This window comes from Chiloscyllium plagiosum, unplaced genomic scaffold, assembly GCF_037043375.1.
Source record: "Chiloscyllium plagiosum isolate Xiang-an unplaced genomic scaffold, Cpla_swu_hap1 HiC_scaffold_39, whole genome shotgun sequence".
Classification (NCBI taxonomy): Eukaryota; Metazoa; Chordata; class Chondrichthyes; order Orectolobiformes; family Hemiscylliidae; genus Chiloscyllium; species Chiloscyllium plagiosum.
The window spans coordinates 4293248-4316039 of NW_028270177.1; the positions used below are offsets into that span (position 1 = coordinate 4293248).

At 38.9% G+C, this 22792-nt stretch overlaps 1 protein-coding gene across 2 annotated transcripts in view; it reads left to right on the forward strand.

Moving 5' to 3' along the window:
• golm2 (golgi membrane protein 2) overlaps nucleotides 1–22792 on the forward strand; it is an 83687-nt gene that overhangs the window by 52824 nt on the left and 8071 nt on the right. The window contains exons 7-10 of one of the 2 annotated variants that reach the window (XM_087981313.1): nucleotides 526–606; nucleotides 3001–3312; nucleotides 6067–6252; nucleotides 18679–18846. In XM_087981313.1, coding sequence (XP_087837439.1) covers nucleotides 526–606; nucleotides 3001–3312; nucleotides 6067–6252; nucleotides 18679–18846 — 747 coding nt within the window. The remainder of the gene's footprint in view (nucleotides 1–525; nucleotides 607–3000; nucleotides 3313–6066; nucleotides 6253–18678; nucleotides 18847–22792) is intronic. The other variant, XM_087981314.1, reaches the window with a different exon arrangement.

The following is a 22792-nucleotide window of genomic DNA, read 5'->3' on the forward strand; positions in this document are numbered from 1 at the left end:
TCAAACCAAATACACTTTTTGTTATTTGCTATGCTTCACCTCACTACATTTTCCTACTCCAAAATGGTGTCCCAAATAAAACGTACTTTCAGTTCAGGGAAGTTGAGTTCCTCTTTGCAAGCATTATCTTTTTTAAAGAGGTTTTAATTTTGGAGTTCATGTTTGTTTGTAATTGCATTCAACTTGATAACCTGAGGATACTTTCAGCAAAGCTGTTATATTCCTTGGTAGAATGCAAGAAAAACCTGTCATCTGAAACCACCTCCATCTGGTTTGTAATGCTCAAAGACTTTATTCTTAGCTGCAGCAACATCTCTCTGCATCCTTACAAGAAGACGACCCATATTTGCACCCTCAGGGCAATTATGGATGGACAATATATGTAGCCTTGTCAGCATTACTTACAAATATATTTGCTTTTGGAATTATTTCCAGAATCCCTTCAGGTTGATCAAGGTTTTGCAATTAAATTATTGTTTTTAAACATTTTTTTGTGCTGCTATAGTTTCACTGCTGTATTTACAGATCCAGGTAAAGCAGATGATGATGCTGGCATGCCTGGGATAGAAGAAAATGAACATGCTAAACCGGTGGATCTTTTGATTGGTATGTATAATGAGAGAACCAGAACACACATACAATTTTCCAAGTATTCTTAGATGGTTGAATAGGAGTAAACATACAAAGTTCTACATTTTTATGCAGCCCCTTCCTGATTGATCCAGATTGAGCTGGATTTCCTTAGACTCCTGTCTGCTAAAGCCAATTCTATGATCTCACTTTGCTATGCTTAAAAACGGGGGAAGAGGGTGGTTGGGTGGGTGGGGAGTGGGCTCTGAGTGTCTGTGAGAGTGTAAAGGGGTGTATGTTCTGTGTGTGTGGGAATGACATGTATGCTCAAACTGTCAGGAAGTATATAAATGCCAGATTAATCAGAAACACCCACAAAGTAGAGCAAAACATCACCTGATCACAGTGCAACGCCATCCATGCTCTTAAAACCAATCACAAAATTGTCATCAAACCAGCAGATAAAGGAGCCATCGTTATTCAGAATAGAACACACATACCCATATGCGCATGCACAAGAGTGTGTGGGGTGAATTTGTACTTGCAGAATTACATTTTATTTTGCTCAAAAACTGCATGAATCCATGTAAGATTCTGTAAATCCCTTTTTTTTAAGATTAAAATCAGTCTGAACATTGGGGCAAAGACAGCCTCACACAGGGCACCTCATGCCTTCAGTGCATTATGTGGGCCAACATGACACCTATTGTTCAAGTTCACTTGAGAATGTAACTTTAAGAAAGCTCTGGAATTTACATGTGAAAGAACTGAAACCAGCATGGTCACTCTAGAAGATTTGGATATGCGGGTGTTGGACTGGGGTGGACAAAGTTTAAAAATCACAACATCAGATTATAGTCCAACAGGTTTATTTAGAAGCACTAGTTTTTGGAGCGCTGCTTCTTCATCAGGTTGTTGTGATGACCTGATGAAAGAGCAGTGCTCTGAAAGCTAATGCTTCCAAGTAAACCTGTTGGATTATAACCTGGTGTTGTGATTTTTAACATTCTAAAAGATGAGAGACTTAAAAGTTCCAGTCTTTTTCAATATATAATTTGTTACATACAGTAAACTTTTACTATAAATTGTGTCCTATGATCTTGTACTCCACAACCACCTGATTAAGGAGCAGTGCTCCGAAAGCTAGTGTTTCCAAATAAACCTGTTAAGACTATAACCTGGTGTTGTGATTTTTAACTTTGTACACCCCAGTCCAACACCGGCACCTCCTAATCATGTGTGACTGTAGTTGGACTGCCCAGTGTGTATCTCTGCATTTTTCACCTCTTTCAAAGAGTAGAAGCCGGTCAATAGATGACATCATTGTAAACCCCAACACTTTTTTCAATGCTACTTCCTCCTTTCAAACTCCACTTTTATTTTGGTTTCCCTGTTTCCCCTTCTTTTGGTTGATTCATATGCTTTTGCATAGGCACACAAAAACAGAGACTTGGTAATAATTGGTCTTTAAGTGGAGAATAGATCAGATTCTGCATCTTGCTGCTCAACATCTAGCTTGTGAAAGCTCTCAAACCATACTGCATTGCCTATTTGTCTGAAACATCTTAATGAGAACAGACTGGCTAACGATAATGATTGGATCATTACAAAATCTAGCCGAAACACTGCACTTGATGACACTGATGATCTGCCAACAATTGCAGACTGCAGACCTATTTTTTAAAATTCTGTATAAATGCATATGTAATTAAAAAGCTGGCTTAAAAATTAAACTACTTTGGTATATTTTATCAATGTATATTTTCATTCAGTTCTTTTAATTTTTGATTGTTAGCTTTTAATTTTTTTAAACAAAATCCTGTTTGACATTATCTGCTGCACATCCTCTTGGGCATCAGCAGATGCAACTACCTGCATAAGCCATTGTTGCAAAAAACTGCATTTGCAGTGCCACCTTGTGGTAATATTTTAGAAGTAGTTGATGTTGTTAAAATCATACAAAGAAATTCATGCTGTTTTTATAAGATCACAAGATACTTATAAAGAAGACAATTCAGAATACCTGATTCTCCTATCCATAGAAGTCTTAATATCGTTTTGTGCCACTATCAAATTGTTTTTGTCACCCTATTGTTCAGTATTGGTGGGCTGAACTTTTATACTGGGCTCTGGAAGTGCAAGTCAAAGCATTTTCCCAAATCTGCAAACCTAAACTTGTCATTTCTACCTATCTCCATCATAGTTTTGTCACCTGGAGAATTGGACAGTTGAGAGGTTTGGGTTTTCCAAGTCCTAAGGCAGCATTAAAGGAATGTGGTTGAGGTGTGTTGCCTTCATTCACAAGGATATCAGCCATATTTTTAACATTGGATTGTGGGTTATGGGGAAGAAGGGCTAACCCCTTACATTAAAGTCTTAAATGTATATGGTAAGGTAGAAATGAGTTATTTTCATTTATCTTCTCCTTAGATCACAAGAGAAACAAATTGCTGCTTGAAGAAGTTGAGAAACCAGGGTCGAGGGGTGGTGGGATTCTTGGGGACAAATTGAATGTGGAGACTGGAATGAAACCTGTCCGTCATTTTGAGAGGGGCCCAGTGATGCAGGCTCCCCCTCCAAACCAGGCTCTATCATTTGATGAACAAAATGTTGCAAAACCTGGGAGATCATTTGTTGTGAATGTGCCAAGTCCTGTAGAACAAGAGGAGCCAAATGACACAGCAGATGAAAATCTTCACGTTAGAGCAGATGAAATTGGAGAATCTCAGAATCACCAACCAGGTAGGTATACAAACCTTTTGGATTGTTTTGTATTTTATCTCCTCAAAATGGTAAGTAAGTTGCGTTAGAAGTTCTATGTGCATGTTTCTAACTTACTGTAGCAATGTTGTTGTCACAGTTCATAGGGTCAGCATGAACTTGCTGACAGTGACAGTGGTCTAAAGTAACATTTTATAGAAAGCACTATCCCAATGCAGCCTGAGTTGTGCTTGTTGGTACACTGTTTCCTGTGGTAGAACCTGCTACACAATATTCAATCAAGGCCAATGGGCTGAGAAGTGGCAGATGGAGTTTAATTCAGATAAATGCGAGGTGCTGCATTTTGAGAAAGCACATCTTAGCAGGACGTACACACTTAATGCTAAGGTCCTGGGGAGTGTTGCTGAACAAAGAGACCTTGGAGTGCAGGTTCATAGTTCCTTGAAAGTGGAGTCGCAGGTAGATAGGATAGTAAAGAGGGCGTTTGGTATGCTTTCTTTTATTGGTCAGAGTATTGAGTACAGGAGTTGGGAGGTCATGTTGCGGCTGTACAGGACATTGATTAGGCCACTGTAGGAATATTGTGTGCAATTTGGTCTCCTTCCTATTGGAAAGGTGTTGTGAAACTTGAAAGGATTCAGAAAAGATTTGCAAGGATGTTGCCAGGGTTGGAGCATTTGAGCTGTTGGGAGAGGCTGAACAGGCTGGGGCTGTTTTCCCAGGAGCGTCGGAGGCTGAGGGGTGACCTTATTGAGGTTTACAAAATCATGAGGGGCATGGATAGGGTAATTAGACAAAATCTTTTCCCTGGGGTCGGGGAGTCCAGAACTAAAGGGCATAGGTTTAGGGTGAGAGGGGAAAGACCTATGGGGCAACTTTTTCACGCAGAGGGTGGTACAGGTGTGGAATGAGCTGCCAGAGGAAGTGGTGGAGGCTGGTACAATTGCAACATTTACGAGGCATTTGGATGGGTATATGAATAGGAAGGGTTTGGAGGGATATGGGCCGGGTGCTGGCAGGTGGGACGAGATTGGGTTTGGGATATGTCAGCATGGACAGGTTGGACTGAAGGGACTGTTTCCATGCTGTAAATCTGACCCTGACTCTAAATGCACTGCCATCTACATCACCCTAACTGCCCCCACCGATTTTGCAGCATACATTCTCAACAACATAAAATAAGCCTGTTCTGTTTTTTTTAGCATGGCCATCATTGGGGAACTGGACCCTGGCAAGAAGGACTAAAGTACCTGTGCCAGCTTCAAGTTCCTGTGATGTGGCTGTCCATCTATTGCCATGCATAGGGCTCAAATTGAAAATCTGAGCTTTCAAATGTTTGTCGTCCTGTCTATTTTGTTTGAAGTTTTTCTCTGGTGGTTTGCCATTCCCTTTCCCTGACTGGGACAGGGGAAGGAGGCAAGTGCCAAGTCTATCTCAACTTGAACAGAAATTGAGCTTGTACTGTTGCAGTTTTGAACTGCAAGGTAGCAATCTCACAATTGAGCTAGCTATCCTCTCTCATGGGGTAACACTCATGTTGAGATTCAGACTGTACAAAATTTAAAACAAAAAGTCTTTTAGGGTTTTGGAATTCTGTGTTGCAGTGTTACTGTGGTCCTTGGGATTTGACATTAAATGCCATATGAAATCATTCAAAATTTTGCATCTGTGAAACTTTGCTTTCTATTTCATGGCTTGTCTCAGGAATTTTATCTGTAATTGTCAGTAATAATATTGGTTATTATGGAAACATTCTTCCTTTAAAATGAGATTTGAATTTCAAACTTCTGCAATACTTATTGTAGCAAATAAGCTTGAACATGTCAGTTTCTTGAGATGGAAGGTCACTCAGCAGCTGAAATAAGGTTATCAGAGAAAAACTAGCTGAAGTTATAATATTAGCTTTTTATATTAAGAAACACTTTGGTTGAGTTAACTTGTAGAAGGTTGTCAAATCATTGATGGTGCCTCAATGAAGATAATTGTGCTCACTGTTGTAGCCTTCTCAAACATGCACCAAACTCAATTGTTAGAATGATCATAATAGCATTTCCAACAATCCTAAAATCTAAATTGAGCATTTAAACAATTTGTTCTCAACACTGGAGCTTTGTATAAAAAAGAGAGTTTGAATGTAAGAAGTAGATTATAAATCTAATTGCTTTGGGCTTTTTGGTTTTGCAGTATGTACTAATTGAGATTTTCTGGTTATGAATTGCACAGTGATCATATACATTTGCTAATCTTTCATTTGAGGGCTTTCTCCAGTATTAGCTGCAAAGAGCATCTTGACTTTTCACCATCTGTGATGTAGCCTCTGAAAGTAAATGTCTTCTGATTGTGCAAATTATGGATAGGATAGAGTGGTTTCCAGGTCCTGACCTAAATTTGGCAACCGGGTTATTTTCATGCATGCTGTTTGTGTACATGTGAATGTCTTGATTGTAGATATTATAGTCTTCAGATCAGTTAATGTTTGAAAATCTATTCTTGATAATTGTAAACCCAACTGCGTCGGAACTGTTAAAATACCAGTGGTAATGAGTTGTATCGTGACATAGTGGTGAATTGTGCATAGCAAAACAGTAACTTACATTTTCTTTCCTTGGTGTTTTTATGTGTAACAGGGAATACAAAAGACAAACAGTCATTATTCCATAATTGAATCTCTGCAAAAATGTTCTCATTTTGAACTGGAAATTGTTTACGATAACTCCTCAGAATAAATGAATTCCTCATTGTGATTTTGTTTCTCCTTTAACTGTACCAATACAGTTCTGGATAGACAACATCAAGGGAAACCAGTACATCATTTAGCCAAGGAGCCTGCTATGCAGCCACCACCTAATCAAGCTCTACACTTCCCAGCTGGCCAAGCCTTTTCAAATCCTTTTGATCACCACGGTGGGAAAGGACATGAAAAAGCCAATGAACCAGGAGAACATCCAAAAGGTCGACAAGGTAGGTGGTTCTTTAATGTTCAGTGTTTTTCTGTCATGTCATCTGTGCATTAATTTCATGTTCCCTGCATTTAATGGAGAAATCAGTATTTTATTGTGTTCTATTTGTGCTTCCTTAATACTTGCACCTCTATATTGTAACAAATTAATTGTCCTGTTGAAACAATAAGTAGAATTATGCCGCATGTATGGTAATTCATTCATAGTCTTGAATTTTAGCATGTGAAGGCAGACAGATTTTTAAAATTAATTTGCCACTAATACCAAGATTGCAAGCTATCAGGTTTTAAAAATCTGGCTTTGCGATTGTTTTTAATGAGCAAGGTTTTATGTTGTATATGTTCATGCCTTTGCATCGTTGACAGGTGCTAAACATACAAGCTTGTGAACAAAGAGCAAGAGTAGGCCATTTGACCCCTTGAGCCTATTCAACTCTTCAATAAGATGAATAATCTGTAACCTCAAACCTCCATTTTTTTTCCCAGCCCGATACCTTTCTGCTCCCTTGTTTGACAAGAATCTATCTACCTCTGCTTTTAAAAATATCCAAACTCTCCTGTATTAAACACTCAATTCATCTGCAATTAAATCATTTTACTTTTGAGCAGGTGACGATTCTCTGCTGCTTATTTCTGATTATTCATCATCAAAACTTTAAGTTGAAGTCTTCAGCCAATCTGAGTAAGTTCAATCAGTAGACAAGGATGTGAAAAATCTTTATCAGGCTACCCAATTAGTCTGAGTTTTTTTTTGTTTATTCAGATTTCTTCATTTTCATGTGCTAGTCTCCATAATGATGGGCTTCTAAGAATATTTTTGAGTTGTGTCCAATTTTTTCAGTAATTTATTACTCTGTCTAATCGTCCATGTGAAATTGGTGGTGAGCAGCATCTTGAACTGCTGCAGTCCATGTGCTACAACTTTTCTGGGTCTGTCTTTAGGTTATTAGATCAGTATTTAACACACTGTCCTCCCCCCCAAATGTCACATTGTCCTGCTTTTTGCAGGACCAGCATACAAAAAGGAAAGCTATATTATCTAGATGCAATTTTAAAACCAGTCATGTTTATCCCGTGGACAACTGTAAGTGGAGAAACAAACTAATGTGTTGACCTTGCCAAAGCTGAGGTATGAACTGAAATTTCACATTTCATTTGGGGAATGTTATTCAGCATCTTTTTTGGCAGTGATCCATGCATAATAAAAAAAATGTTTTTTCTCACAGATTAAACATTTGCACTAACATCTGTAAAGGATTTAATTACTGTGCAAAGTGCAACATCTATTTTTAAATCATGAATGTGTTTTATTCTTGCATAAAATATAGTTGCATAAACATACCCACAACTTGTTTAAACTAACTTTGGTTAGTGCCTTATCCATAAGGAATAGCTTTATGTTTCCTCTATTCAGTGCAAGCTTGAGACTTCAAAATTAATCAAACCCAATTGTCTAATGGAAGTTGCTCAATGTTGAGAACTTCATAATTACATATGCTAAGGGCTTAAGTTGAACGTATATTGGGGAGCTTCTAGATACATGATGCCAATGTAGTGTACATAGCAATTGGAAGTATGAACCCTTTTATGTCTGTCAGAGTTTGTGGATACTGAGAACTCCAGCACTAACTTAACACAACCACGTCTATCATTGTGAGTGCTGTCCAATTCTATATACACCGAGTTGAATACAGAGATTAATGGTATACTAATGTGTCAGCAGGAGCATCAAATTGCAAATAAATCTTGCTGAATTAAGTCAACAAAACTGTAGCAGATGGACTTAGTCATAGAGAGATGTACAGCATTGAAACAGACCCTTTGGTCCAACTCATCCTTGCTGACCAGATAGCTTGTCCATAAACCGTGCAAACCCTTCCTATTCATATAACCATCCAGATGCCTTTTTGAATGTCACAATTGTACTAGCCTCCACCACTTCCTCTGGCAGCTCATTCCATACATGGATCACCCTCTGAGTGGGAACTTTGCTCCTTAGGTCTCTTTTATATCTTTCCCCTCTTACCCTAAACCTATGCCCTCTAGATCTGGAGTGCCCCACCCCAGGGAAAAGACTTTGTCTATTTATCCTATCCATGCCCTTCATACCTTTGTAATTCTCTAAGGTCACCCCTCAGCGTCTGACGCTCCTGAGAGCTCCAAACCTGGCAATATCCTTTCAAATTTCACAACACCCTTCCGAAGGAAGGAGACCAAAATTGCACGCAATATTCCAACAGTGGCCTAACCAATGTCCTGTACAGCCACAACATGACCTCCCAACTCCTATACTCAATACTCTGACCAATAAAGGAAAGCATACCAAACGCCGTCTTCACTATCCTATCTATCTGTGACTCCACTTTCAAGGAGCAATGAACCTGTACTCCAAGGTCTCTTTGTTCAGCAACACCCCCGAGGACCTTACCATGAAGTGTATAAGTCCTGCTAAGATTTGCTTTCCCAAAATGCAGCACCTCGCATTTATCTAAATTAAACTCCATCTGCCACTTCTCAGCCCATCTGATCAAAATCCTGCTGTAATCTGAGGTAACCTTCTTCGCTATCCACTACACCTCCAATTTTGGTATCGTCTGTAAACTTACTAACTATACCTCTTATGGTCACATCCAAATCATTTATATAAATGACAAAAAGTAGAGGACCCAGCACCGATCCTTGTGCTCTCCACTAGTCGCAGGTCTCAGGGCTGAAAAGCAACCCTCCACCACTCTGTCTTCTACCCTTTGAGCCAGTTCTGTATCCAAATGGCTAGTTCTCCCTGTATTCCATGAGATCTACCTTTGCTAACCTGTCTCCCATGAGGAACCTTAGCGAATGCCTTACTGACGTCCATTTAGATCACGTCCACTGCTCTGTCCTCATCAATCCTCTTTGTTACTACTACTTAAAACTCAATCAGGTTTGTGAGACATGATTTCCCACTCACAAAGCCATGTTGACTATCTTTAATCAGTCCTTGCCTTTCCAAAAACCGGTACATCCTGTCCCTCAGGATTTCCTCCAGCAACTTGCCCACCACCGACATCAGGCTCACTGGTCTATAGTTTCCTGGCTTGTCCTTACCACTGTTCTTAAACAGTGGCACCATGTTAGCCAACCTCCAGTCTTCTGGCACCTCACCTGTGACTATTGATGATACAAATATCTCAGCAAGAGGTCCAGCAATCGCTTCCCACAGAGTTCTAGGGTACACCTAATCAGGTCCTGGGGATTTATCCACCTTTATGCATTTCAAGACCTCCACCACTTCCTCTTCTGTAATATGGATACTTTTCAATATGTCACCATCTATTTCCCTATATTCTATATCTTCCATGTCCTTTTCTGCAGTAAACACTGATGCAAAATGCTCATTTAGTATCTCCCCCCCCCCCCCCCCCCCCCCAAATTTCTTGCAGCTCCACGCAAAGGCAGCCTTGCTGATCTTTGAGGCCCTATTCTCTCCCTAGTTACCCTTTTGTCCTTAATGTATTTGTAAAAACCCTTTGGATTCTCCTTAACTGTGTTTGCCAAAGCTATCTCATGTCCCCTTTTTGCCCTCCTGATTTCCCTTTATACTCTTTTAAGGATTCACTCGGTCTATCTTGTCTATTCCTGACACATGCTTCCTTTTTTTTAAGCCTTCAATTTCTTTAATCATCCAGCATTCCCTATACCTATTGGCCCTCCCTTTCACCCTAACAGGAATATACTTTCTCTGGATTGTCGTTTATCTAATTTATGAAGGCTTCCCATTTTCCAGCCATCCCTTCACCTGCAAATATCTGCCCCCAATCAGCTTTTGAAAGTTCTTGCCTAATACCATCAAAATCAGCCTTCCTCCACTTTAGAACTTCAACTTTTAGATCTGGTCTATCCTTTTCCATCACTATTTTAAATCTAATAGAATTATGGTCGCTGGCCCCAAAGTGCTCCTCTACTTAACACCTCAGTCACCTGCCCTGCCTTATTTCCCAGGAGTAGCACAAGTTTTGCACCTTCTCTAGTTGGTACTGTCACATGCTAGTCCCTTTTTCTAAAAGCTGATCCCTGGCTCAAGGAGGCTCTGTCCTTGATTTCTTTTTCAAGAGGGGCAATTAACCGGGCCGGGCTCTAATCAGTCTGGTTTGGTACGGAAATGAAATCTATATGTTGAGGGGCCTTTTGTTTATATGTAGACAAATGAGACTTCAGGCCAACTGTATAATGAAAGGGGAGTAGTCAGCTCTCCAGCTGACCTGAACTGAGCAATTTTGGTACAATCTGACCTGGTGAGAGGTTCAAAGGGAGCTTTGTAGAATATCTCTCTGTCTGTGTCTCTGTCTGTCTGTGTCTCTGTCTGTCTGTGTCTCTGTCTGTCTGTGTCTCCTTTTTTTTTTCTGGCATGTTCTTTTTACCCCCTCTTCCCCCTCCCTGTATAGGGAGTTTGCTTATTGGGACTGTTGCGTATACTCTGAACAGCATAATTAAGTCCAGTTGGATAGGCAGAGTTCTGTAGGGGTTCTTTATTCTGTTGTTTCATTGTGTAGTTTTGTGAATACGTTTTTCTGTTTTAAAATCTAGTAGTCTACGTAGCTATCTTACTCCGCGTAATTTTCACTGTAACTTACCGAAACAAGTTGCATAGTTATGGTCTGGGGCTGCCTGCTTAAGAATGTTTTGAGTGGTCTGGCCTAATCTGTAACAGTAATCCACATATTGAATCAGAAAATATCCTCGTACACACTTAAATTCCTCTCTATCTAAACCCTTAACACTATGGCAGTCCCAGTCTATGGAAAGTTAAGATCCCCTACCGTAACCACCCTATTATTCTTTGATAACTGAGATCGCCTTACAAATTTGTTTCTCAATCTCCTGCTGACTATTAGAGGGTCGATAATATAATCCCGATAAGGTGATCATCCCTTTCTTTCTTCTCAGTTCCACCCAAATAACTTCTCTGCATGTATTTCCAGGAGTATCCTCCCTCAGTACAAGTGTAATGCTATCCCTTATCAAAATGCTACTCCCCCTCCTCTCTTGCCTGACTTTCTGTCTTTCCTGTAGCATTTGTATCCTGGAACATTAAACTGCAATCCTGTCCATTCCTGAGCCACAATTCTGTAATTGCTATGGTATCCCAGTCCCGTGTTCCTAACCATGCCCTGAGTTCATCTGCCTTCCCTGTTAGGCCTCTTGCATTGAAATAAATGCAGTTGAATTTATCAGCCTTACCTTGTTCTCTGCTTTGTCCTTGTCTGACTTGCTGCTTTTATCAACTGTACCAATCTCATGTTGATCTCTTTCCTCACTATCTCCCCGGGTGTTCCCCTCCCACCTTAATAGTTTAAATCGTCCTGAGCAGCTCTAGCAAATTTCCCTGCCAGGGTATTAGTCCCCTTGCAATTCAGGTGCGATCTGTCATCCTTGTACAAGTCGAAATGGTTGAGTCTTCCATTTTGTATCTGAAGAGGATCGATCTGAATATTCTGCAAATTGTATTTTAAAACCCATAAGCTAGAGAACAATGGAAGTGCAGGAGATTTGTCTCCTTGCACATGGATCACTTTTGTCAAGAACTATAAATAATCAAAGGTTAATGAGATGTTGATCTCTTAATGTTCTATTTTTCGTTATCTTGAGAGGCAATTTTATTGCAGCTAAAGAAAATCCTGATTTGTCCACATCTGGAATCCTTTCTGTTGAGCTGGGCAGTTCTTTATATTAAACAAAATTTCTTTTGTAAAGTCATAGATTCACCAAAGTGCTTCCAGATGGAAGGAGTGGATATGCATTGAAATTTAAGTAGCCAAATATTCCATAGAAAGTAGGGTAAAGGATGATTTGAGACTTTTTAGAATTTTAAAAATAAATGAAAGCAAGATAAAGAGAAACAACTTCTGCTCGTGGGTGAGCCTAGCAGAAGGGAACTAAAGCTTAAATTTGGAGCCAAATGGAGAGAGTTGAGAATTTTTTTTTTCCCCCACCTACACAATAGGTAGTAGATGTGTGAAACCACCTCTCTCAGTAATAGTTGATGCTAGGTCACTTTTTAATTTAGTGAATGTAGAATTTCCCAAGCAAGGGTACAAAATACAGAACCACCGCAACTAGATGGAGTTGAGTACAGATCAACAATCTCATTGAATGACTGAACAAACTTGAGAGGTTGTATGACTGTCCTCAGTAGTCACCAAACGGTGGTAACTGTTCTGTAAATTGGGGTAGTGCTGTGTTTCCCTCAAGCAGGAGCTTTGAGCTGTTTACTCCTGGCAATGATGGAAGCTGTAGTAGACAAACTTGGATGCATTGCCAGATAGGTAACTTGCTTCACTGTTGCCTATTTCATTGAGAACCTTTCCTTTGACAATAATTTTCACAGCCGTGTTTAGACAAAATCCTGGGGCAACTATAGATCAGGTTGCATTGAACAACACAGTTGGCGAATTATGACCCCTGTTAAAATGGGGAGGAGTAAGTTACACAGTTGATGTTTGGTTTTGTGCCAGATCACACTTTCTACTGCACAGTAGCTTGATCTTTTTGACTGTTATTGCTGTTTTGAAGAATTTTGTAACCTTCCTATTAATACCCAATATCTGCATCTTAAAAATGGAGGACCAGCAACTGTTGAGACAAATTGTATTATAACCAATGAGTTTCTCTCCATAGTTTCCAGGCTGTTAAAGACTGAAGTGAGGGTATTTTTAAAATTACCTCTGCTTCTATGATATTGTAACTCTGAGCTAATATGTTCCAATGGGTTTGCAAATTAGTTACAAACATGTAGTTGGAGTTAGCATAATGATCGACAATGGCCTGTTTTAAACTTGTAGGCAAGAGGGTCTGAATAGTTTGTTTTTCAGGTCATCTTGTTACATAGGTGTTTTGTGAAAAGGTGGTTAGTGAAGAGTTTCTGGCTATTTGCATAAATGGTAAATCAGCTTGGGATGTTTCTCAATAGAATGTGGATTTATATACATTTCAGTTGTGACAATCTTTCATGGGTACGTAGCAATGAGAAGAAAGTGAGGACTGCAAATGCTGGAGAATAAGTCAAAAAGGGTGGTGCTGGAAAAGCAGCAGGTCAGGCAGCATCCGAGGAGCAGGAGAGTTAATATTTTGGGCATTCCTGATGAAGGGCTTATGCCCAAAACATTGACTATCCTGCTCCTCAGATACTGCCTGACCTGCTGTGCTTTTCCAGCATCATCCTTTTCGACTCTACATAGCACTGAGGTCTCAAATGAATTTGCAATGCATTGAAACTCAGCAACAGATTTCAATCATTATGCAATAAAATTTTAGTTTAATCATGATGAATGAGACAAGAAAATGTTACTGGAAAAATGAATTGCACGATGTGTACAAGTCTGTTAGGTAATCTGTTTCCTGGGGCGTTGTACATGAGTTGATCAGAAATAGTCTTCAGATCATGCAGGATTAAAAGTTTTTGGCAATAATTGGATCTGGGCTTAAAATTGTGATTTTAATTTTTAACGATATGTATTCTATCCTTATTTGTTTTTGTAAATTTCAATGCTGACATTTATAATGGATATTGTCTGTATAAACTTGTCAAACTGTGGTTGCACCTTCTTGGTCTGCAGGTATTGACTGGTGGAAATGCAGTAGTTACAGCTTGGGTGTGAGAATTTTTATTTTGGAACCTAATCAGCATGGTTGATCCATTTTGTCTCGTATTGGAAGTCCAGACAAAGTATTGACATCAGATGAAGCAAGTTTAGAGACCAGGAAATAATTAAGAGGAGTGGCAGCTGTAATTTCCACCTATTTTAAAGTTGTTAAATTCTGTCATTTTTATAACTTCACTGCAAATTCCTGTATGCATAACAGTGGAATATGCCTATGTTAACTAATTACATACTCCCTCTTGCACCAATACCACTGAATCCCTATGGAAATAAAAATAATTTTCCATTATCAAAGTAGGTTTTAAAAAAAACTTTAACTTGTAAAGTAGCAAAGAAAGATACACAGACCCAAGAATTTTAGTATAGCAAACATTATTTCAACCGGCATCTTATGAACTAACATTCTTGATAAATCAGCAGGAATTATGTATGTGATACACTGAATGTTTGCTGTATTATTGTGATCTCCATGTCGTCAGTCATCAGTTGAAGCTGCAAGTCTGCCAATAAGTTTTAAGGCAAAGTTGCATTATTTGTGATTTATGCTGTTAATAAAGTATAACAGTGAGTATACCGTCTTCATTATATTTCTGTTACTTAATGTGTGTTCTTACATTGATTGTGGTTGTCTTGTTGAACTGGAATATTTGATCAACTGGCACACTCCTGGACCCGTAGATGCTGGTTCATAAGTTTGCTCTATTGTAAATGGAACTGATTATACAGCTTTCTCTATCAAGCTTAGCAATGAAAGCATTCACAGAATATCTAATCTGGGAATTAATTTTCAGCAACCCGGAAGAAAAGTCAGTCTTAATGAAGTTTGTAGTTATAGAAATCTTGAAAATGAGAGAAAACACTAAGACTGAAGCTTACGATCATGATAGTTAACTGTTGTAGCCTGTGCCATTATGATCCTAGCTGATGGCAATGCTGGACATATCCGATCTCAGAATGAAACCTGGCTTCATATAATCATGTCATTAATTTTTGCAGTTCACATGGTGGGTAGACACTGAAGCATTCACAAGAGGCTGTAAATGTTTTAACAACAACATTAAGTTATCATGGGAAAACTGAAAAAAAAACAAAGCTGTATGGAAAAATGTTAGTGATTATTAGAGAATTTAAAGCAGTGCATTTAAATTCATTGTACTCTGGCAGAGTCAGCATGGTTTTGTGCAAGGCAAAACATATTTCACCAATGTGTGCAATTATTTGAGGTGGTAATATACTAAGTAAAGAGAGGAACCAGTGGATGAACTGTATTTAGATTTGGAGAAGGCATTTGATGCCACGTCAAAGGATATTGCAAAAAATAAAAGCTTATGGTGTATGTTGTAACATGGTGACATGGATAGAAGATTAGCTGGATAACAAGCAAAGAACAGACATCGATCTTGCCTATCTGAAAGAGATCTATTTAACTGGTGTTGTGGGACTCGGTGCTGGGACCTCAGTGCTGTTTATGTAAATTACTTGGGTGGAGGGATGGACAAGAGCTCTTGTGCAGTGGTAGCAATCTTTCCTCTAAGGTAGGAGGCCCAGGTTCGAGTCCCATCTGCTCCTGTAATGTGTAATAAGATTTCTGAACAGATTGATTAGAAATTTTCTTTTAGTTGGGGCAGAAAGTACAGTTGCCAGATTTGCTAATGGCACAAGGGTGGGAAAGAAAGTTGTGAAGAAGATAAAGGATGCTGCAGAAAGTTAGGTTGAATGCATAAGTATCTGGCAGATGGAATGGGAAATTGTCAATTTTGGCAGGAATAATTAAAAGATGCATATTATCTAAAAGGTGAGAGATTGTAGAACTTTAAGCTTGATTGAAATCTGGGTATCCCAGGGCGTGAACATCAAATGATTAGGAATGGTCATATAATGTTTTCATTTATTGAGAGTGGAGTTCAACGATGTGATAATGGAGATTGTTTCATTTATCCAGGGCACTGGTGTGATCACATCTGGAATATTCTGCATAGTATTGGTCATCTTATTTAAGGAAGGATATGAATGCATTTAAAGTCATTTAAAGAACATTGACCAGACGAACACCTGGAATTAGTGTTGACTTGTAAGGAAAGGTCAAACAGGCTGAGCTTGTATCCACTGAAGTTTAAAAGCGTATGAGGGCTCGGAGGGTTCTTGACAGGGTGGAAGTGGAGAGGGTATTACGAGAAAATCTGGAAGTAAAGATCACTCTTTAAAAATCAAGGGTCACCCATTTTGAAACAGATAAGGTGACATTTTTGAGGGTTGAATATTTGGAGCTCATCCTGAAGAGGCAGTGGAAGTGGAGATCTTGCATATTTTAATAGCAAAAGGCTGAAAGGTTACCATTATAGATGGTAATATGGCTTTGACACTGCGGTCAGATTTGCCTTTATTTTCTCGAATGACGGAGAAGGCATGATAGACTGAATGGCTCCATGTTTGTAAGACAGATAGAAATATCTTTAACACACATCTCAAAATAAAATTTCACTCTGTTTCCCTGAGAAATATCACTCCTAGTTCAGCTATTTAAATCTGAACTGACTTTCTCCAGCTTAGAGGAAAGGATGCTACCACTGCATGAGCTCTTATCCATCCCTCCACCCAAGTAATTTACATAAACAGCACTGAGGTCCCAGCACTGAGTCCCACACCACCCGTTACATCTTGCCTATCTGAACTGTAGAGACCAGATTTATGATCTTTTTCTATAATCTGCTTGTATGAACCTTTTAACTCTGATCCCCTCAGCCTTTTTCAGTACTAGTTGAGACGATAACAACGTCAGCATCACAACCGGCTGTCCAATCAACTGAGCTAACTGACTCCAACTATCAGTAGTTTCATCGAATCATAGAATCCCTACAATGTTGAAACAAGTCATTTTGGCTCTACAAATCCATATTGACCTTCCACAGAGCAACCCACCCAGACACATTCCCCTACTGTATTACTCTACATTTACCCCTGACTAATGCACCTAACCTACACATCCCTGAACGCTGGGCAACTTAGCATTGCCAATTTCCCTAATCTGCACATCTTTGGATTGTGGGAGGAAACTGGAGCACCCAAAGGAAACCCACGTGGACACGGGGAGAATGTGCAAACTCCATGCAGGCAGTCACCCAAGGTGGGAATCAAGCCCTGGTCCCTGGCACTCTGAGGCAGCAGTGCTAACCACTGAGTCACCGTGCTGCCCAGTTTCTGCACAACATCCTCAAAATTGCCCCAGAAAAGGCTAGGCAACAAACTTTGGAAGTTTTTCTGAGATTTAATATGTGGAGAATGATCTTTTAAAAGGTCTGTGAAAGAAAGGAACTTACAATCACCTGTCATCTTCTATTGGCTTAATTTTTTTTAAAAAGTGTAACGAGAAAGGGACAAAGTGAGTATTTGTGTTCTGTTACCTGTACATCAAAATCTAGCTTTTTTTAATGAAGAAACTTAATAGCTTGCCTGTCATTTGGCTAGATCAAAAAAGTTTATTTTATTCAGCCTGTTTGTATGTGTAATGACACACTTCTGTGGCCATCCCAACCTGAGGTAGGACTTCAACCCACAGCATCTAGTCCAGAGGCAGGAATATTGCCACTGTACAGTGAGGCCCCCTTAAAATCTATATTTTAATCAACCAGTTTGGATATATTGAGATTAGATCAGTGTTGACAGCACTCATGCAGCGATTCTAATCTCAAACACCTAAGATATGAGGATAAAGAAAAGAGATGCAGTTACAGAAAATGGTAACCATATATTTCTGTTTCTAATTTGTTTAAATTTTTCTTTGCAAGTTGAGAGAAAAACAGCAACCTGAAGATAATAGTAATTTCTTTATTTGACATGTACAGTGGCATATGGAATTGGCTGACTAATATGTAGATATACATATGTGAATACTATTTTTATGAGTATGAAGTGCTAGATACAAAGCATATTTGTTTGCAATACGCAATGGATTCTGAGCAGATTTCATTAACACTTTGTACCTCTTCCAGAACTCGTGATCAACAATTAACTAAGCAGATGAAAATGTTATTTTCTGAGCTTAAGTCAAATATTTAGTAACAAATAGATTTGAGTACAGTTTTCATTAAAAACCAAATGTTCTAAGTTTTTGGGTTGAATTATTTCACTTCTCTATTTCCTAATATTGATAAACTATTAAAAGTCTAAGCATTTGAACCATAATTCTAGCAAGTCATTTATTATGCCTTATTTTAAGTGTCAACTTTGATTCTAACACCTATTCAGTTTAGGGTTGTGTGATGTGTGCTGGAGCAAGGTGTATGTAGATACTACTGATGGCGTAGTTCCCTCACTGCCTAGGACAGAAGTTGATTTCTAGCTGCTGGTACAGTTGCTGTACATTTTGACTCCACTCTACTCAGTGACACTTTAACTTCAAATAATGCTCAACTACAATAAACTGCTATATTACAACCAGCTAACACTTGCTTTTGAGTGGGCTGACGGTGACAATGCCAGCACGTTAAAACATTATTGATTCAATGGGAACCCTAAAGAGTTGTAAGGAATTGTATTCTGCATCTTATTGTTTTAATTGAGCCAAAACCTTTTGATTTTTCATATGCTGTATCACATGCTCTAGCCCTAATGAGCAAAGCTGATGGATTAGGATTGGAATTTCAAAAGAAAAAATTTGATAGTTCAGCTTCTGTTGGAATCTATAAAGGGGGAAAAAATTCTTTTTGTTCTTCATTTTCAATGTGGATTTCTGTCTCTCTTTTTCTTCCCCCTCCCCTCTTTCTCTCGCTTTTGACTTGGATCTCTCAGGCCAGTTCTTTGATGAAAATGAATCCCCAGCTGATCCGCAGCATGACTCTAAAGTGGCGGATTATAATGGGGATGATGGTAATGTGGGTGAGTACGAGGCAGACAAGCAGGCCGAATTGGCTTACAATGAGGAAGAGGATGGTGATGGTGGGGAAGAAGACGTCCAAGGTGAGCTTGGGCCTTATTTCCTTGAAATTGAGAGCTGTGCTAAATCTGTGTGTTATCTGCTGAATGCCTGCTTTATGGCTCCAAAAGGCAAGTCCATACACTATTTGGTCAGACTGGTGTATTTTTTCCAGTCTGTTGCTTTGTTTGCATTCTTAAACCATATGCATATTTTATCTCACTAGTTCTAAATATCCAAAATCTCAAACATCTGCAAGCTCAGAGCAACCTGCTTTCAGTTGAGCAGGTCAGCCCTAATAGAGTATCATTTTTCATAAGCGACTTTTCTTTACAACCCTCTGTGCCCTTGTCTGTTAACCACCTTCTTACCCCTTTTGATTTTTTGATTATTCAGGCCTGCTGGTTTGATTTTTTTTCTACCTTAAAAGAATCTTTCTTCTCTTTCTTCTAAAATGAGCTTTTGGGCAATTTCAACCCAATTTCCAATAAGTGAAAGAACAGCAGACTCTAAGCTAACCGTTATGCTGAAGAGGCAGTAAATATACTAAGGTACCTGATTTTAGTCTCTTCACTTAAAGAATAAGCTAGCTTCAAAAACTTTGCTGAATGACCAACTCCTCTTAATTTGTATGTTTGTATGCTGTAAATGTGACATCCATAAAATGGAAGTGTATCTTTGCGTGCAGCGACTTTACCTGGAAGAGCAGTTACTTTTTATCTTGTGATGCATCCAATGTGTTTTTACCAAAGTGAGGCATGAATAACATCCTCTCAAAAGGAGAATATATAGTGATACAGACATTAAGATGTTAGAGCCAGCAAAATGGTACAGAACTGTTCCAGTTAGTGAAGTTAAACCATTCGAGTTAGCCACAATAGAAGTTCTCCATTCCAGTTAGGCTATTTGGTGAGCATTGAAGGAATAAGGAGCAAGGGGAGATCAAAACTTAAAGTCAAGAGTTGCTCATGCCTCCTTTTGTATATCTTGAGTATACAGAAGAGGAAATTGGCCTGTTTGGCCTCTGTATGTGATCTGTACATGTGTTATCCAAAGATACATTAAGGAGGTAGGATTATCAGGTCAAATTAAATTTAATCAAATGGTAGAGTAGACTCTATCGGCCAAATGGCCCATTTGGAAAGTTTATTAAAATGCTCAGGGAAAGGCAGGAACAATAAAGTGCTTTCTATGTTCAACCACATAGAATACGTTTAAAAAGTACAAAGTTAAAATCACACAACTCCAGGTTATAGTCCAACAGGTTTAATTGGAAGCACACTAGCTTTCGGAACGCCACTCCTTCATCAGGTGGTTGTGAAGGACACAATTGTAAGGCACAGAATTTATAGCAAAAGTTTACTGTGTGATGCAACTGAAATTATACACTGAAAAATACCTTGATTGTCTGATGAGTCTTTCATCTGTTCGAATGACCATGATAGTTTCACTTCTTTCATATGTAAATCACAACTTTTTTTAAAAGTTGCATTCTCAAGTTAACTGTAACAATTGATGTTAGCTAGACAATATGTTGAAGGTGTTGGCCCCTGTGTTCTCTGTCTGTGCCATGATGTTTAGATTGATTCTAATCCAAAAAGTGAGATAACAAAGTTTTACATGAATTCATGCAATTTTTGAGCAAAGTACCATGTAATTCTGCAAGTACAAATTCACCCCACAAACGTATATGTATATGTGTGCATGTCTGTCTGGGTTGGGGGGTTGAGAGTGAGACAGTGTGTGTCTGTGTCTCTGTCTGGGGTGGAGGGTTGTGAGTGTCTGTAAGAGAGAGAGTATATGTATGTGCGTGAGTGTAGCGTGTGTAATGGTGGTATCGATGTCCACACCCTGACACGTCTACCATGACAGGGTTGTATGGAGTTGTCCTGAAAGCCGGGCAGCTTGCTACAAACAGTGATCTGTTTGAGGCTTAGCAGTTGTTGAAAGGCAAGCAGTGGAGATGTGGAGAAGGTCTTGGCGAGGTGCTCATCCTCATTGATAATGTGTTGCAAGTCACGAAGAGCATGGCGTAGTTTTTCATCTCCTGGGAAGTACTGAACAATGAAGGGTACCCTGTTGGTTGCAGCACATGTCTGTCTCCTGAGGAGGTCATTACGATTCCTTGCTGTGGCACGTCTACACGCGCACACATTCTCATTCTCGCTCGCTCTCTCGCTCTCGCTCTCGCTCTCGCTCTCGCTCTCGCTCTCGCTCTCGCTCTCGCTCTCGCTCTCGCTCTCGCTCTCGCTCTCCCTCAACCCCCCCAACATAGACACACACACACAAAAACATACACGTTTGTGGAGTGAATTTGTACTTGCAGAGTTACATTGTACTTTGCTCAAAAGCTGCAAGAATTCATGTAAAACTTTCTCACTTTTTGGATTAGAATCAATCTGAACATCATGGCACAGACAGAACATGGGGCTATCACCTTCAACATATTGTCTAGCTAACACCAGTTGTTACAGTTAACTTAGAATGCAACTTTTTAAAAAAAAAAGGTTCTGTGATTTACACATGAAAGAAGTGAAACTATCATGGTATTTGAATAGATGAAAGACTCAACAGACAATCAAGGTATTTTTTAATGTATAATTTCAGGTACATCACACTGTAAACTTTTGCTATCAATTGTGTCCTTCACAACCACCTGATGAAGGATCGGCGTTCCGAAAGCTAGTGTGCTTCCAATTAAACCTGTTGGACTATAACCTAGTGTTGTGAGATTCTTAACTTTGTACACCCCAGTCCAACACCGGCATTTCCAAATCATTTAAAAAGTAGAATTCTTTGTTTGTTGCCTAGGTAATTGGTAGCGTTGTATGCAAGTTTGCCAATCTGGCAAATGAAGAACGCTTTTTTATTCAAACTACATAGTCATGCAGATAACACATTTAGATTTAGTTTCAATTTTGTCTTGCATGATGCCATCTTTTGCATTGCATGTGTTATGAGCTTGACTCTTTGGCTTGTTTTCCCTCTGAGTCCTGCATGCAAGTCCCAACCCCTCAAAAATATGATGGCGTCATTTTTTTCACTATCCTTCTGTCTCCTAGTGTAACTACTTTTGATGTATTGTCCATTCACATTAATTATCACTGTCATTCTTAATTTGGTTATTTTGTCTTTGCATTGTGAATGTTTAACTCATTGATTTTGTTAGCTATTTAATTTGGTTAGTTATTCAAGTTACAAACCAGGTTAAAGATAAATTAATAAAATGTTGGAGTCAGTAGAATAAATGGGGGGAAAGTTGGGGGAAGATTGGCAAACTTGAGAATCATAAGCACTCCATTTGTGGTTAACAATCATTTAAGTTGATTTCCTTTCTCAAAAAAATTACCATGTCATCTTAGTGAATGACAATGCACCAAATTCACCATATCCTGTGACCAGAATGTATTAATTGTCATAATTTGATTATGAAGTGCTTACATTTGTTTCCGTAGATTGCAAATGAGTGGATAAAAAGGAATTCTGAGATTAATGACTATAGTGTGTAAGCACCATTAACTATGCAAGTAGTTGAAAAATAGCTATATAATGAATCATTCGCTCAGCCTGATGAACAATTTGAATTTGCCTCCATTTGGGTGCTTTTAAGATTGGTGATGTTTTGTTTCAGTTTTAATTTTAGCGCAATGTTGCTCAGTGTACATCTTTAGGTGCTGGGCAGTATCATTGCTATTCAGCTACGAGATAGTTATTGTTATTAGCCAGTTACTGTGGCTGGATTCCAATTTTTTTAATACCTACTCATTGATGTAGATTTTGTTTTGATAATTTAAAAAAAACACCGTTGGTACTGATAGTTCATGGTAGCAGGTCAAGTCCAGTCTTTACTGATATGTTCTTTAAATTGTCACTTATTTTTTGACTTTTTAAAATCCTTTTTTGTGGCATGTAGACAAACCTTAATGTTAATGTTTTTATGACCATATTCCTTTTAGTGCAATATCTTGAATGCTGAAAAACAATGTTTCA